This window comes from Diorhabda sublineata, chromosome 3 (assembly GCF_026230105.1).
Source record: "Diorhabda sublineata isolate icDioSubl1.1 chromosome 3, icDioSubl1.1, whole genome shotgun sequence".
NCBI classification, from domain to species: domain Eukaryota; kingdom Metazoa; phylum Arthropoda; class Insecta; order Coleoptera; family Chrysomelidae; genus Diorhabda; species Diorhabda sublineata.
In genome coordinates, this window is record NC_079476.1 from 6,882,480 (window position 1) to 6,900,051 (window position 17,572).

General features: G+C 31.1%; 1 protein-coding gene across 1 annotated transcript in view; it reads right to left on the minus strand.

Annotated features, from left to right (window-relative positions):
* Positions 1–511: 511 nt before the first annotated feature.
* The window catches only part of LOC130441293 (uncharacterized), a 31,658-nt gene continuing 14,597 nt past the window's right edge, over positions 512–17,572 (minus strand). The window contains exons 3-4 of the mRNA XM_056774903.1: positions 16,845–16,967; positions 512–2,738 (exon numbers count right to left, since the gene is read on the minus strand). Of these exons, the coding sequence (XP_056630881.1) occupies positions 2,530–2,738; positions 16,845–16,967 (332 nt within the window). The 3' untranslated portion in view covers positions 512–2,529. The remainder of the gene's footprint in view (positions 2,739–16,844; positions 16,968–17,572) is intronic.

A 17,572-nucleotide genomic window follows, 5' to 3' on the forward strand; every position in this document is an offset into this window, starting at 1 on the left:
TTGGCACAGTGAACTAAAAAAAATTGGATGAATATTCTCAACTTTTGTCAAATTTGATTACGGAATTCAACAATCGTTTTGAAGACTTTCACAAAATGAATGATATGGAATTCCCAACTTTCAACAATCCATTCAATTTTGAAGCTTCACAGGCACCAGTTCATTTGCAAATGGAGTAGATCTTCAATCGGATAGTATTTTGAAAGAAACATTCAATGAGATTACCGCTCTCACATTTTATACACAATATTTCAAAAGTTTGGATAATTACTCGGAATTAAAAAAGCATGCAACACGCATTCTCTGCATGTTTGGTATCACTTATTTATGTGAGCAGATGTTTTTCGTCAAGAAAATAAATAAAAACAATAGTTATAATAATTCAGTTCATTTTTTTTTATTTTCATTCTGGCCCACCTACGAATTCAAAATTTGATAAATGGCCCTGTACAGGAGATTCCTGGTTACGTTATTTTTTAGTTCATTTGTAATGGCAAATAAAACACAAAACCATAAACCAATAAGTAGTGAACTGTATTTACTGTTTAACTAAATGGTACATTGAAACTAAAACATTTATACACTCTTGCTAATTGACATCAACAAAAATACATAAAATATAAATATAAGATAGTAGCGCAATAACAATCACACGCACTACGAAGGCCAAAAAGCAAGTGTTACATTTCTTTTTCTATTTATCTTTCGGCCCAGCGCAGCGTTAACCGACTAGACAAGCAAAAAAAAGGTCTAAGAATAAAAACCACAATACAGCTTGTTGCCACGGTAACAAAATTCAGTATATACGGCGAACAGATTCATAACACGAAAGAAATATACATATATACGAGGTGCGTTCACAACAGGCCCTCTACAAAATTGAGTTTGACACCTCTGCCTTAAACCCTGATTAGTCATGTAAAACAAAAAAGATAAAAAAGAGAAAAAAACGATGAAGGGTATAGAACATGAGAAAATTTAATGTACAAAATGTAAATTATCGCAATGTAATTTGAAGGTTTTTGAGTAAGAATATTCGTACAATAATTAATTCTGTCTTTGTCAAAGGTTAATAAGGAAGTAGCTTGATGAAGCCTATTTCTTTACTGTCCGTAGTCTCAACTCTAATTGGGCAGAATTCAATTGAATATTAGCTTTTTATAAAAGAATATCTTTAGGTTTTACTAGAAGAGTTCCTGGGGAATTTCCATGTGGATGTACTCAAGAAGTGCAGGCAGATTTATGATCAGAAGACATATTTGAACCTTTTACTAAGTTAGCTCGTATCAGTATATTATTACAACACATCCTTTCTAAATATTATACAAGCTTAGATAACTACACAGTTTTTGAAATTACAGTAGATTTACTGGAGTCACACATAGTAATTCATTCTCACATGCAAAGAACAGATATTGCTAACAATAATAAAATGAAGTTTATATATGGATTACCAGGATATAGTGCGTTCAAGATGGCAACGCTCAAGCGGTAAGCGTCGATCGATGTCGCTCCAGCGGTGTTAAAAAATCTTTCTGGCATAGGCTTTAAATGAAGGTGTTCACATTGCAAAAGAACACCGCTCAACGTCGCGCGATGCAACGCATCGCGTCCCTTGAGCTTCGATCTTGTTCATTTTTTTGAAAGGCATCGCCTTTGTGGTGCGCTCATGTTTATATTTTTATTCAGTATGAAGTCGAAGTGCAACCAATTTATACGTTATAGTTTTAATAAATTAACGTCGCAAAATGAGATTATTAAGCGTGAGTTATGTCAGAACGCACGATTACACTGAAAAAGTAGCAAAACCCAGTTGTCACAATAGCGTTAAGGTCTTGGTTCTGGATTGCCCTATAGGACACTCGTAAAATGATGATCAAATGGATTTATTGCTAGTAGCTATATCTAGTTGTCAGCCTACGAACTTTTCAGCCCATTTAATAACCTCTATCAGAGGTAACTTAGGAAAACTTAACAAAAAGCAGAAGAAAGTCATTATGTCCCTGTGAGGATAAAGGTAATAAAATTATATTGAATAGTGTTGAAGAAATGCGTAAATTTTATTAGAAACACGTCAACAGCTAATAATTAAGTTTACGAAAACTATGATCGGTTTAACTCGAATTCAAGTAATCGGATCTTAGCTATATGATAGAATTTTTTTTATTCCAGTATATCTTGGATAAATGCGATCAACTGGCAGTTTATTTTTGTTTTATGAACTTAAAAACCTGTAATAAATCGCTGATAACTGCTTAATAATTATTATTAACATAGCTTGCATAGTTGAATTGAGGTCTATGATCACAGAAAAATTAATTATAAATTAATTCACCAATCTGAACAGATGAAAATGTTTGTAGATTCAAGTTTAAATTTGAAATTTTATCAAAAACTAAACGCGACGCTCAGTTCAGTTCTGATTAAAACCTCGTTGTGGATTAAAAGCCGCAATCAGTTGATAGGATCATAGTTTTCGAAACACCCTATTATCTTATAATCAAATTTTGAGCTGACAAATGAAATTGTTTAGAAACAATTCAAATAAAAGTATAATGCAGTAAGGAAAGATGTGATAACGGTTACGGCCGATACATTGACAATTTCTCCAGAATTGCAAAGATTCGAGTTACATGTGGTACATATGGTTAATGTTCTGTTTCGTGATTGTAGAGCTTTTTCAGTATCGCAAACTGATTCAGGAGCGCATCTTCGATGTATGGTAGAGATATTATATTCTGAAACGGAATATTAAGGTTATTAAGGATAATAGAATATTTGCTGCATTGATTAAGACAATTCACCGTTAAGTTAATATTCAAAAATACCACACGTTATTATAAAAATAATCATAATTAGGGTACACACCAGCAATGAAAATTTAGTGGTCCAAAAGGACCACCTAAGTTATGATTTAGTGGTAGACAAAAGTAAAAAAATTAACATATGCATGCTAAACACACTTTTATACATATTTTTAGGGCATATATAAATTCTTTTATGTAAAAACACCAAGGTAAATATAAAACATAGGTTTTTTTAAAAATATTTTGGGCGACAAATTTGTCGTCGATGTGTATGATTTTTGCGACATTTCTTGATGATTTGGCGACAATTGTCGCTATGTCGCCATGCTGGCGTGAACCCTAATCATAATAATGATCTTATGGAGTATATTTTATTGGCATTTAAGATTTGAATGACGCGCCAGTTGCCCATCTTAGGACAGATAGACGGATTTAGTCTTAATGCCGCCCAAGGCTCTATTTAACGCGCCGCTTTTAATGTTGGAATACATTTTATTAATTTTCATACATTATTTTTAATCAACATGTGAAATAAATGTATATAATTTTTAATTATAACTGATAAATATTAGAAATACATAAAAATTAACATTAGACTAATAAATAAATATGTTTTTTTGGTATTCATCAATTTCAAAATTTCCTTTTCTTCATACTGTATTGTAAAGTCGACTTTACAGTAATAATTTGAGTCCTTGTACTTTACATTACTCTTAAATGAACCCTCGTATTTCTTACGCCAGTCGCAAAACATCGCATATTCTTTTTCGTACCTTTTCGAAAACTTAATTGGAATAATTTGCCCTACTGCTTCCACACTTTTCTTTTTTGTATTTCCAAAAATTCAATATGTCTGCCTATGTTTGCAAAATTACCTTAGAGACTTCTGTTAATTTTTATTTTTTTTAAATAATAGGAGAATAATAAAAGGAGCTATTTTTCAGTGAAATTGTCAAATATGACATTTCGTATTTTAATATTATTTTGCTTTTTATTTAATACCGAAAACATATTACGTTATACGTCGGTGAAACGTGAAGTTATTATTACGGTACTCGATTAGATATTCTTGACCCGGCTCCTCCGTCGCCTCGTCCATAAACATTATTACGTACCGTACTAAATCACTTCCCGGACTTTTTAACTAAATAAGTATTTCCTGGCTCTGGTATGAGCAAAAGTATGAATTATATCATCATATTTAAAACTGCATCATAATGCAAAAACATTAAGTTTATCTCAACATATACTTGCACGTAAATAGATTTGTTACGAAAGCGTCTCTGTCCTGGAGCCGGTCATGTCTAGATGAAAAATTTGGCGAAGGCTTGCTTCGCCTTTCACATACTTTCTATAAACCGCGGAATTCGTTTGAATGTTGTTTTATGTAAGTTTTTATTATAGCAGGCGGTTTATTTACATTGTTTATTTTAAACAATTTCTATTTATTTTTTTTTGTTTCCTCATTTTTTAGAAGTTTTGAGTATTCTTTTGATATATTAATGCATCTAAGTGCTCTTGATTTTAGGTTTCTAAATTGGAATCTAAAACACCAAAAAATAAAAGAAGTAATATTATTAGTCTACATAGGGCAAACATCTCAGTATGTGAAAAATAGACTAAGAGGTCATCAATATGATCATCAATATGATAAAAAAAATATTATTATTAACGAACCATTAAATATAAAAAAAAACAAAAGCTATAAATGATAAAAAAGATCTAAATAATTTAAGTAAGATTTATAGCTCTATTTTGTAGTTGATTTTATCCTTATTTTGATATTCAGATGAAGGTGATCTATAAATCAATATAAATACGCAAATTGTCAGTGTCAATATCATATTTTGATAAAGACTTAAAGAAAAATCGAAACGTCAAAATTTATCTTTCTTTTAATATTTTGATAAAAAACTATCAAAAAAAACTAATTTTGAAACAGAAGGGACCTAAAATTAAGAACATTTAGACACATTTATATATATATATATATATATATATATATATATATATATATATACGAAGATGTATTGATATCTAGTTAGCCTAGACCAGTTCCATGCATAAACAAAATATTGCGTTACCATAGCAACGAACAATAAATTATTAAAGGTGTCAATGTAAAGTTTGACGTCAAAAAAGTGAACCGGAGTTACGCAATAAATTAAAAGAAAAAAGATGTGCACCGAAATTGTGAAAATCGGAAAATTTGAGTATTGAGCCATCATCAAGTACCTGCATTTAAAAGAGTTAAGAGGTAAGCAAATTTATGAAGATATGCTCAATATCCTTGGTGATCAATGTCCTTCGTATGTGACCGTGACTGGACTGCAAGCTTCAAAAGAGGTGAATTTTCCATTGAAGATGATGACTGATCAGGAAGACCAGTTTCTAAAATGGATATCTGAAGCACTGAATATTTCATACGAACGCGTTCATCATACAGTTCACGTCAATTTGGACATGAGAAAAATTGCTGTAAAATGGATCCCCAAATGTTTGAATGTTGACTAAAAGCGTGTAAGGGTAGAAGCATCGCGTTCGATATGTGTTCGATTTGAAAACGATGTGGACTTCTTAAACCGAATTGTTACTATGGATGAGACTTGGGTACATTTCTACGATCCAGAAACAAAGCAACGATCGATGGAATGGCGACACTCTGGCTCTCCAAGACCTAAGAAGTTTCGTGTCCAAAATCTGCTGGAAAAGTTCTTGCTTCAGTTTTTTGTGATTGCCATGGAGTAATCGTGATTGATTTTTTGGATAAGGGTAGAGCAATAACTGGAGATTACTGTTCGACATAACTGACCACTCTACAGTAAAAAATTAAAGTGAAAAGACGCGGAAAGATATCCAAAAGTGTTTTGTTTCAGCAGGACAACGCCCCTGCACACAAATCTCATGTTACCATGCAAAAATTCGTGATTTAGGGTTTGAATTATTAGAACACCCCCCTTATTTACCAGATTTGGCTCCGACCGACTATCATCAACTGAAAAAAAAGTTTAAGTACATTTTCTTCCAACGATGAGGTAATAAAAGCTGTGGGGGTCTGGTTTGCAGAGCAAGAAGAAACATTTTTTTTTGGAAGGTCTAGAGACGTTGCAGATTCGCTGTAATAAATGTATATATCCTCTTATGTATAAGCGGTATATATATATATATATATATATATATATATATATATATATATATATATATAATTCTTTAATTTCTTCGACCTTTTGATATATTAATGCTTCTAAATGTTCTTAAGGAGTTTGTGTAGGGCAGTTCAGTTAATTCATAATAAATGTAGAACATACCGAAATAACAAAGTGATCGAAGAATTTAAATAAATAAATATTCAAATAAATAAATTTAAATAAATAAATAAATTAGTTAAGTGAAAGAGGTAAGTGAATTATATTTTGAGTTAGTTTAGTGTATTATATTTAAATAAATGAAGAGCATAAGGGGGTCATCCCATGTAATGGGCTCAAAAAAATCGATTTTTTTTCATAAATTGCTCTCTTAACATATATAGAATACGGTAGTAAACTGATTTTTGAAAATCGAATTCATTTTAAAGATATAGCAGGTAGAAGAAAGAGCTTAAACAGAAATTTCTAGAGGAAGAGGAAGGAATTTTCATATGAACCAGGCATTGCCGATTGAGAGTAAGTTGAGATAGTTTTAAATGGACTTGAAACTTTAAAGGCGTTTTTCTCAAAATTGTGTTTTCAAACTCTCCTCCATCGTATCTCAAATACGGCTTGACCGAATGACTTGAAATTTGTAGGCCACACTAAACACATGTAAATTATTATCAATCGAAAATTTTCAAAATTTTTATTTTTTCAAAGCAAAAAAAATATGCAAAATTCGCAACTTTTATTTCTACCAAAAGTCCAATTCTTTGTATATTCATTTGAAAAGTTCATTTCGTGCATTCAGGCTTACAGACTAGAGCGCCGTTTTATATTTTTGTTTCAGATAAACCAACCAGCCGGAATGGTGGAAGAAGTTCGAGCTCATTTTTTCGAAGCGGGGGTGTTCAGAACGCTGTAACTCAAGTTCTGCAGAATATTTTTAGCTTAAACTTCATATGTATACTGTCGAAATATATGTTAAGAAATAATAATAAACTTAAAGCTCTATCTATTTACTGGTCGTAGAAAAAAAATCCTAAAAAATTACTAAAAAACAGGTCGAGAAAACATGGGATGACCCCCCATAAGAGAAAGTGTATTAGTTTAATAAAAACATCACAGGTTTTTACTCTTTTCAAAGTAGAAAAAGATCTTCCTCCTGAACAATTTGTAGCCGGAAACCTAAAAAAAGTTTCGTAAAGCAACATCAATGTAATTTATTGCATATTTTTTGAGCGTACAACTTCCGTATTGGCTGAAAAATATTTGAGTAAATGTGAATGAATACATTCATTTCCTAACGTCTCTTCTAAATTGCGAGGATTCTTGTCGACTAGTTTATTGGCGATATTTTTCAATTCGTTTGTATTTATTTCAAATAAATTATCGAAGAAATTAAAATGTTCGTCAAGCTTTTCATTTACACTTTTATGCCCGGCCAATTGCCCACTCAGACTGTCTAAAATAGGGTATAAATATTTATGCGGAAATTTTCTTGCCAAAAAAGTTTTTCTTTCATTTACCTCTGTTTCATCTGGGTGTATTTTTTTAGTTGTTTTGCGACTAGTATCATAACGATAATGATCTTGGACTACAGATAGTGTTTAAACTGTTTCTTCATATTCAGAAAATTAACTGTCCCTCATGTCGTGAAGAAATAGAACTATAGATCTGCACAACGGATGATAAATCAGCTTGAGATTCTTGAAACTTCTTATTAACAACATTAAATCGATTTAAAATTACATTCCAAACAAAGACTAGAATTGCTATTACTGAATGCTGTAGTCTTGTAGTCGGTTTCTCATATCTGCTTTCAGCGATAAATTCCAATGCATAAATTATTGCAGACCATTCTTTTTCTAACGCGTAAAAGGCATCATGTCAAGCGCGACCAACGAGTTTGAGAAAAACTACGCTGCACCAAGATTTCCAGCGATGGGTGGATATAGATGATAAAGTTTCTTATTCTTTGCAAAAATTAATCTGAATTGACTTTACTTTCTTCCGATTCTTAATACCCAGGTCTTCCGGGCATAGGCGTGAATCTTTCACTGTCTTAGAAGCAATGTTTTTAACGACATAGCGATTTGAGAAGTGGACTAGGTAGGGTAAAGATAGGTACAAGTTTGCATTGGGTAGAGTACGGAATATTTTTTAACTGTACCGAGCCAATCAGTAGGCTGTTTTATCAATCAAAATCGAGGGGCGCTTCATTTGGCAAAGGTTATAATCGTGCCGTATTAGTGCCAATAAAGTAGGTACTAAAATATATCAGCAATATTATCGAAGAAGTTGTTAGAAGGATTTGTAAATGGAACGATATGGAAAAAGATTGTTAACGTAAGAAAAACAGAAGAATAATGCACAAGTTATTGACGTCGTTTAAGTATAATGAGTCGGATTTTTTGTATCAAATCATAACTGTAGATGAAACCTAGACCAGTTTCTACACTACTGAAATTAAATTCAGTAAGGATAATGGATTGCGAAGGGCGAACTGCTCCGAAAAAAACAACGATAGTAATAGTAATAATCAAAGGATTGTTTTCATAGAATACACACATTTACTTATTGCAAGGACAAATGTATGTTGGAGAACGACCATGAAAAGATATCTCCAACCATACCAATAGCTGAACTCTTTATGTCTTTTGAAATACACTTCTGAATTCACGACGTCTCCTTTCTGACAATAATGAGTCTTCTTATTCGCCGTTTCACTCTCGTAAAAAGTAAATTATGACTCGTCCTCAATTATGATTTCCAAAATTTTAGACGAAAACTCGTTGTCACTGAGACTTCTAAGACTTGATTTTTGTTCCATTTGTTACTTCTCTGAATATGCCGGTTTTCTTGATTTTTAAACTATATTTTGTCCCTTCAGAATGTTGCTTACATATTTCTGATCGATTTTTAGTTTTCTTCCCAATTTTCGCAAACTGATTCACAGTTTTCCGTGAGCCTCTTCTCTCTTCTTTTTTGGCCTTTTTTCTACCTAATCCTGACTTTCTTTCAATCGATTTATCTATCTAAACACGCCTATAGATGTCGTAAATTGTTTGTATGATCGTTCCATTCTTACAAAGTGATTAACTGGAAACGATTTTTTTAATCTTGATTTTGTTCATGTTTACGTCGTTTTTTTAAAGATTTTTTCGTACTTGAAACTACACTTCTAACAAAGTCGTAATGTTTATACTTATGACATGCTAAGCTGTCTAAAAATTTACTGATTTTTTGTACCAACAAACACCCTTACTTCGTCGAACTGGACGTTTCTTCTGCATGTCATGTTTTCATTGAATTTTTTCGATCGAACTTTCGATCCACAATGGTAAAAGGTACTGGGTTTCCTCAAGTATTTTATATATGCTAGAAAAGACTTGGACAATACCTATGTACCCTCATAATGTTATAAGATTGAAGATATTTGTGTACATTGTTGGACATTTACAATATGTCTTTCTAGTGATGGGACATACTCGTAAAGCAAGTGTCCTTTGAGTCTAATGAATTAAGAAAATCTTGAGCTTCAGAGTACGTAGAAATTTTTTTTTGATTTGCACCATCGTTATTTAAGTTGGAAGAAGTCAGCTCGAACAGACCATCTTGTATGAAAAGGCTCTTCACGACTATTGACTTTGTCAGCACAATCTCCCATCTGTGTCTTGATTCAGTAAAAAGTATAAACAAATACTGCAAATTAGAAGAAGATTAAGTGAGTGAATCGAACAGGTTTTATTCTCGTTTAAAGACATGCCCAATATCATTAGTTTGTCGTAAGACTACTCCTGGGAATCGGCAATGTCCAAATTGTGACTTGTCGCTAGGACGACTTCCGTTATTTGGTTACAATTTGAAATTGATGTCAATAATCGTTCGACTGGACATTCGTTTATTCATAAATATATTCCATTACATAAGAGAGTTGATTTATATCAGCAATGTCCGGAGCCCAAACATATTCTACTCTCCTGCCTCTAGTTTTCTTGTATCGACATACAAAATGAACTGCCTGCGCTTGGCTTTGCAATGTTTTGGCGAAATGTAGTGATGATATTTATTCCAATATTTTTTTCGATAAAACTTTTTGATAATGCGAGCCCCGCTTTTGAGTTTATGTAAAAATTCTGTCACCAAGATCCCTAGGCTGTCACGAGTGTGCTCGTAGCCCATGCTCTCAACAAATTCATCGGATTGACTACTGCAGATGTATACAGCAAAGCATCTCAGGTTGGATATCACGCAAGATGCTTCCTGTCACACCACTCATCGAAACACATCGAAATCAAAGTATACGAGGATGGTCACAGAAGTACCTGACCCTACAAAAAAAACATAAAATTTTGGAAGAAAGTATTTTTATTTTTCAACGCAATCTCCTTCTAGCTCCATACACTTTTCCCAGCGATGTTTTTAAGTTCGATGCCCTTTTTATAATAAGAATCGTCAAGCTTATCAAAATAGCCATTAATTGTAGACATCACCTTTGGAGCCGGTTCTCCCTTTTGAATTGTTCGTGAACGTCACTTCCGTCTCCAGACTAACCTAGAGCATCTACTCACGACGCTGTTTATGTTCCATTGTGAGCAAACGCGGTACCCATCTTGTGCACAGCTTCCTCGTGTCCAAATTTTCAGTTAATATGCGATGTACCGCACTTTTTTGTTATGCCTACCATGTCTGCTAGCTCGCTACGATTATCCAGTACCGCTTTGTGGATTTTAATACTACATAATATTTTACTGTTGATAATGAAGGTGCAGTCTCACTCAGAGTTGATTCTAGTTCAGCTTTTGTATTGGTTGGACTAAATATTGTATCACATTACGATGACCAATTTTATCCTTGTTTGCAAATTCACTGAAAATGTTCACTATTGATGGCTGCCAAACAAATACTAAACAACGTGGCGTCTTCAAACTTGGAACATATGCTGTATCGACTAAGTACTTTCTAATACTGTAGTATTTTTCAAGTGACTATCGCCATCTCTAGGTCAGGCGAGGTACTTCTGGAACTCTCTTCGTAAGTAGGCTTCTTTGCTTAGGACATGAAATATGTCTTCATAAGCTGTACTCCCACTCATGAAATGGTCTTTTTAGAGCACAATTATGGAGTGTAGAGAAGGAGGAACATCTTTTATGGACGGTACGTTTAAAATATGGTCTGAATTCTGTAGGGATAATACGTGGCGCTGATTGTACTATGGGATTGAGATCTGAAGTTAGACACTTACTATATCTGAAACTAGCTTCAGATTCTATAAACTAACGAAAACAGAATATTATGTAGGTGGTGAAAAGAATTAAACAACGTTTAAGAATATTAAAAAAATAGTAAAAAAAAGAATACAAAAAATCATGGTGAAAACTTGTTGTATTTCTGGATGTATAAGTGGTTCTTTAAAAGATCGTGGAATTCGTTCATCTCAAAATATAAAATAAGCAAGTTTCTTTGGAATACCAAAGGTAAGTCATGTTTGAATCTGTTAGAAAGAAAAATTCATTAGAGGAAAATCAATAATTATTTATCCATGTTCCCAAAATATTTGTTGATTAACATTGATTTCTCATTAAATTTGAAAAATAATAAGTAACACAGTGACGTTAATTCAAAATCATTAAATTTATTTTATAGGACGCTACGCTGCTAGCACAATGGTCTTCTATTTTGAACATGACTTTAACGAAACATCATTGTATCTGCGATTATCATTTTAAAGAAGAAGATATTGTGAAATCGCGGAAGATTGATTATTCAGGTGGAATAATCAAAGAATATGAATTGAAATGATGGACCTTATTGCCAAATGCTGTACCAGTTAACCAACAGCCAAGACAATATGATATTGAAGTAAAGTTTTGTAGAAAATTTCATTGACTTTCAAAGATATTACAAAATTTGTACTAACTTTAAATGTAGCTTTCAGAAAATCAAGAAAACCTGCACTATCAAACGGTTAAAATAATAAATGACGATAAATTTTCAAATGTATAAGGTTTAAAGTAAAAACTAAGCAGTAATTTAATTTTAATTAATTTTAATAAATATTTCGTAGAAGCCAACCATTAATGTGCGAAAGCCTTTTCAACAGTTGGACAATCGTATTAACATTAGAAAAAAACCAGCGTCAACATCAATCGAAAAGATCTCACCTTCGCTGATAAAAATCCGAGAAACCGCAAGTTCTGACGATAAATATCCACAATTTATTTCACATAAAACATCATTAAATAGTATACCTGATCAACCAGTAAACAAGATGCAAATTGCTGTGAACAATGTAGAGTCAAGATTTGATGCAGAACAAGTTTTTTTAAATGAAATCCTTTCAAACAATGTTAGTTAAAGTTTGAAATATCAGTAGGTTCGTGATTTAAGTATATACCAAAATTTTCTACAGATCCTTAATTTTTTTCCAGACTCCTAAGAATATTAAGGAATTGTTGGACTGGAAAAGCTGTGCAATCCTTAATATCTTATTAGATTTTTATTTTTTATTAAGAACTTGATATATTTCTGTACCTGCTTGCATAAGCTAATTACCAATGATATTTTAACAAAACTATAATTATGTATTATATTTGTTGCGGATAGAGTTCAATATTTTATTTCTATGAACCAAAATGTTTTATTTTCAATTATTTTATTATTCTTATTGATATTTTTATATGACTATAACTATTATATTAGTTGCTAATGAAGTTCAATATTTTATTTTTATGAACCGAAATATTTTTTTTATTATTCTATTATTTTTATTGATCCAATTATATCGCTATAATTATTATATTAGTTTTTCTTATATTATTTCATTATTGTTACATGATTCTACTTTTTTTTCATATTAGAATATATGTATTATCTAAACCAAATAAATAGCTAAATAATAAAGTTAATTTAACGAGATTCTGTTTTGTTAATCGTTTCATTATTTTAATACTACTAATTTCATTATCACGGTGCATTATTTTCAAATCAGCGCCACCTATTTTCCCATCAAAAATCAGCTCACATTTTTTAACCCAGAGATGTTCCTCCTTCTCTACACTCCATAAGCACAATGCATCAATTGCTAATGGCCTGGTCCAATTAGAATCTAATTCCAATATTTTTTGATAGATATTTTATTTTTTTCTCATGATTTTTGTGTGTTTAATAGACTTTTATTGTCATTTTGGAAAAATATCTAAAATTAAAAAGTGTAACGAACGATTAGTATTGAGAGAACTTTGCTCTTCCTATTTTAAGGTTAGAGCAAATCGCTCATAATATTTATTTCATTCTCAGCCCACCTCGCTAGCTATTGTAATAGCTTAATTATTAATTTCTGGACAACAAAAAAGTTTTTAAATTCGTCCTGATATGGGATGATGCTACCTGCCCGATATAGAAATAGAAAAAAAATATTCTTTTTAAAAATATTTTGATATTACTTGATTGGTTCATTTTACGGTCGCGAAGTATAGATATAAGGAGTCTGAGCGGTATAGGATTTTTCATAGTATTCATGTACACAAAAATAAACCCAAATCATAGTTCTCTTTTCTGCCACTGGCTACGCAAGTATTTATGACGTACCGTTGTTATTCTTATTATTTTATTATACATGCGCTAGCTCGCGAGTTAATTAAATTAAATATGAAATATTAATTTATTTTTTTTAAATTAATTTTAAGAAGACAATGGGAAGGTGTTGTACTGTTGTCTTAGTCGCCGAAAGGCAAGTAAGAATATAGGAAAAGTGGCGTTATTCAAAGTACCAAAAGCGAGTATAATCACAAAGTGATATTCAAAATTAATGTTATTAACAATTAACGGTAAATTTTAAAATTTATGTAGTTAAGAAAATATATTTTTATTTATCTGGTAGAATAAAAAATTGCGTAGTAGATGGACCTCTGCTCTGGGACAAGAATTAAAAGCTACCAGTTTTATTTGTAAATTACACTTTAATTCAGATGATGTAATTAATGTATGATGATGTATGAATGTGAAAAGGTTCATTTGTGGAAGAAAGCTGAGCCAAAATCACATGTTATTCATGACGACAATGAAAACAATTGTAGCTTGCTATCATCAATAATGATGCTTCAACTATCTCTGATATAAATGGCGATACGATAATCGATGATTGCAGCTTTAATTCTGTTGAGACAGAAACTATCAATGAAACAGTAGAACCTGAAATAGTAAATCTTACAAACACAAATTTTTCTGAGAATACAAATACCGTCATTGTTGATGACAATTCGCAGGTCATAAATAAACCTAAAGTGTTTTCTTTTCATTCAATAGAAAGAATTTTAGAAGCTCAGCCACTACGTAAAAATTGTAGTTAGACAGTCATAAAACATACTTTTATTTAGTTATCCTACATAAGTTCAAAGTTGTAATTGGTTTGTCACATTAAAATTGATAAAGATTTGAAATCAACGGTAAGAACTTTAAATGGAAATAATTATTTCGATAATAACATAAAATTTTTCTTTCGTTACAGATAATCAATGCTAAAACAAACATCGTTATAAATATGAATGTAAATATCTGTTCTTATTCGTTGGCGACGCCTCCAAAAGGCTCAAATGTAACTGCGGGATAGTTATTAGGATCATTAATACAGACTAAAGAATCATTTGAGGCGAGTAATGTTAATAAAGAAAACTGGAGTAAAAAAATTGATATTATTATTGAAAATACGTCTGGAAATAGCAGTAGTACAGAAGTAAATACTGATGCTGACTCTAATAATGCAATTGATAATAATAACAATGATGATGATTATGATGACGATAATGATAAAAATAACAATATCAATAATTACGATGATAATGATGATGATAATAAGAATAATTATTACAGCAATAATAATGTTAACGATTGTGATAATAGTTATAAATCTTGAAGTGATCATAAGGATGGTGATAATAAAAATGAAGTGTCTTTGAACTCGGTGGATCTTAGATATGAACACCATTATGACATTGCTCAAACGAGAGATTATGTGGTCTCATATATTGCGGGATATGTAGCACATAAAATGGGTTGGTTTACCAAGTGCTTTGATTGCACAGATTCTATGCAGTCAACCGTAGTAACGGCTCGCGATAAATTCATTAAATTAATGGATAAAGGTGCATTAATTTATACTAGTGAAAATTATTTAATTTAATTAGAAGCTTGGAAGGAGTAGTATTGATGATGGTTGGTACAGAAACAGTACAGATTGACACAATGTTTGACATATTAGATGCTGATTCAAAAAGAAATATCTCGTTTTTTGTTGGCTGTGATAAGCATAAGAAAGAATTAACGAAAAAGATCATTAATAATTTCTTAATGATGCGAGGACATTTTCTTGTCAAATATTTTAATAAAAGTGCTACAGAAAGAAAAATTAAATGTAAAAATTCTAAATTATATTGATAATAAAAATTATTTATCACTTTTATATAAATATTTAATTGGGTTTTTGAATATTTAACATGTTTTGTTTCGTATCTTATACTATTTTAATAAATAACATGTTTGACAATAATTTTTCAATTATTTTTTTTATCAATTATGTTTATCGTAATACTGAAAAGAATAGACAACATTTGGTAATTTTTAAAAATAGCAACAAAACTTCCCGCGTAAGAATTTAAACGAGTACTTCTTGAAAAATGGCGCACTCTATCGGCAAAAAATCAGTCCCCTATATTGAGACCATTCGTTTAACATTACGTTCAGACCAAAGATTATATATACGTTGTTCATTCAATAATCTTGGTTGTTTCTCGATACATGATTGCAACTTAGTTTCAGAATCCAGATTGACAAACATTCAAAAATAAAACAGCAAAAAGTAAGCTTTTAGATGTGAGCCAGTCACAGAGGTGGCGTTGAAAATCGTCCTGAAATTTTCCTATTCCAGTGCACTTCGTGAGTGTAACGAACGATTGGTATCGACAGAACTTCTTGCTATATTAAGGTTAGGGCAAAAGAGAAACCATCAAATTCTTTGAAATTATACAATTCAGATTTAATCAAACCGTTCATAATATTTATTACATTCTCAGCCCACCTCGCTAACTATTGGCTGAATTGTTAATTTTTGGACAACAAAAAAGTTTTTAAATTCGTCCTGATACAGACAGGTAGCATCATTATGCTACCTGTTCGATACAGAAATATAAAAAAATAGTCTTCTAGAAAATATTTTGATATTACTTGATTGGTTCAGTCTTGCGGTCATAGGTTCATAGGTTTTACAAGGATCACAAATAATATGTTTTATTCTGACGTATTTATGAATATAGAGTATGAGCGCATACAATTGCCGAGAATTTATGAACTCAATATTAAAAAGTTTGTTTAAGACATTACAAGAAAAATGATTCATAATTTTCTCAATCGATATCTGTAATTCAATACAATTACAAATAAATGTCAATTGTTAATCAATAAACAACGTACATAACATTTATTTACAGCTTCTATTTTATTACTGTCTCTAAAATTAATCAACTGAAATAATGTGTAGTTTGTCTATTGAATAATATCCAACACCTTTTCATTCTTCTCCTCTCCTGGTACAACTAAAACATCTTAAAAGATGACGACATCTATTGAATGAATTAGTAGGAAAACCTGAGATCAATTAGCTAATAATGAGAGATGATTCATGTTATTTTGATCTACATCTATTTATAAAGACAATCCTAAATCCAAATTTTTGCTATAGTAGAGCATTCATTGCGTAATATTTCAATGGAATATTTAGCGATTCTGATTCTAAATCGGTATAATTGTGAATAAAATACAAATCAGTATATTATTATTATTAATATATAAATCCATAGACTTCAAAAATGAACTATAATTCTTACATTGTTTCGAAAAGCGGTCTACATACCTTTCCAAATATATTTGGCACACACAAAAGATCCCGTACAATTTTCAGTAAGAACGTTTCTCACGTTTTTTTCACATTGATTTCCCATTCGCTCTTCACATTCGTAACAAGTGATAGACAAACCTGCAAAAAAATAACAAAAAAAGTTTCAAACATAGGTGTGAATTCGATTACTATTTAAAAAAATGGAAACAGTGACATTTTTGGATTTTTTTTGCTTAGAAATACAAGGTATGGATATTTAATAACGAGACTGGTTAAATAAACTAATTTTTTTTCATATCATGTATGTTTATTTCCTTCAATATACCCCCCTCTATCTCTACATATAAAAAAGGTATAAGAAAATATATATATATATATATATATATATATATATATATATATATATATATATATATATATATATATAAAGTTTCTGAATGCTCTTGATTTTAGGTCTTTTCTGTATAAAAATTACTTTTTTCATGATTTTTGAAAGGTACAAATTTGACATTTCGACTACTTTCAGTCTCTATCAAAATATGATTTGACTGTTCCATAGTTTTAAGTTATGTGTCTAAAAACATGCTTTAAAAAATGAATCATCCAGATGAACTATGGTACTATTTACTTTATTATTAATATATTCCTCTACCTAGTGTGCATATGTTCCCACCTAACTACTTTTAAATCGCCTTGTAAAGACTAAACTTCCTATTACCTCAGAAAACTTTCTACCCACAATA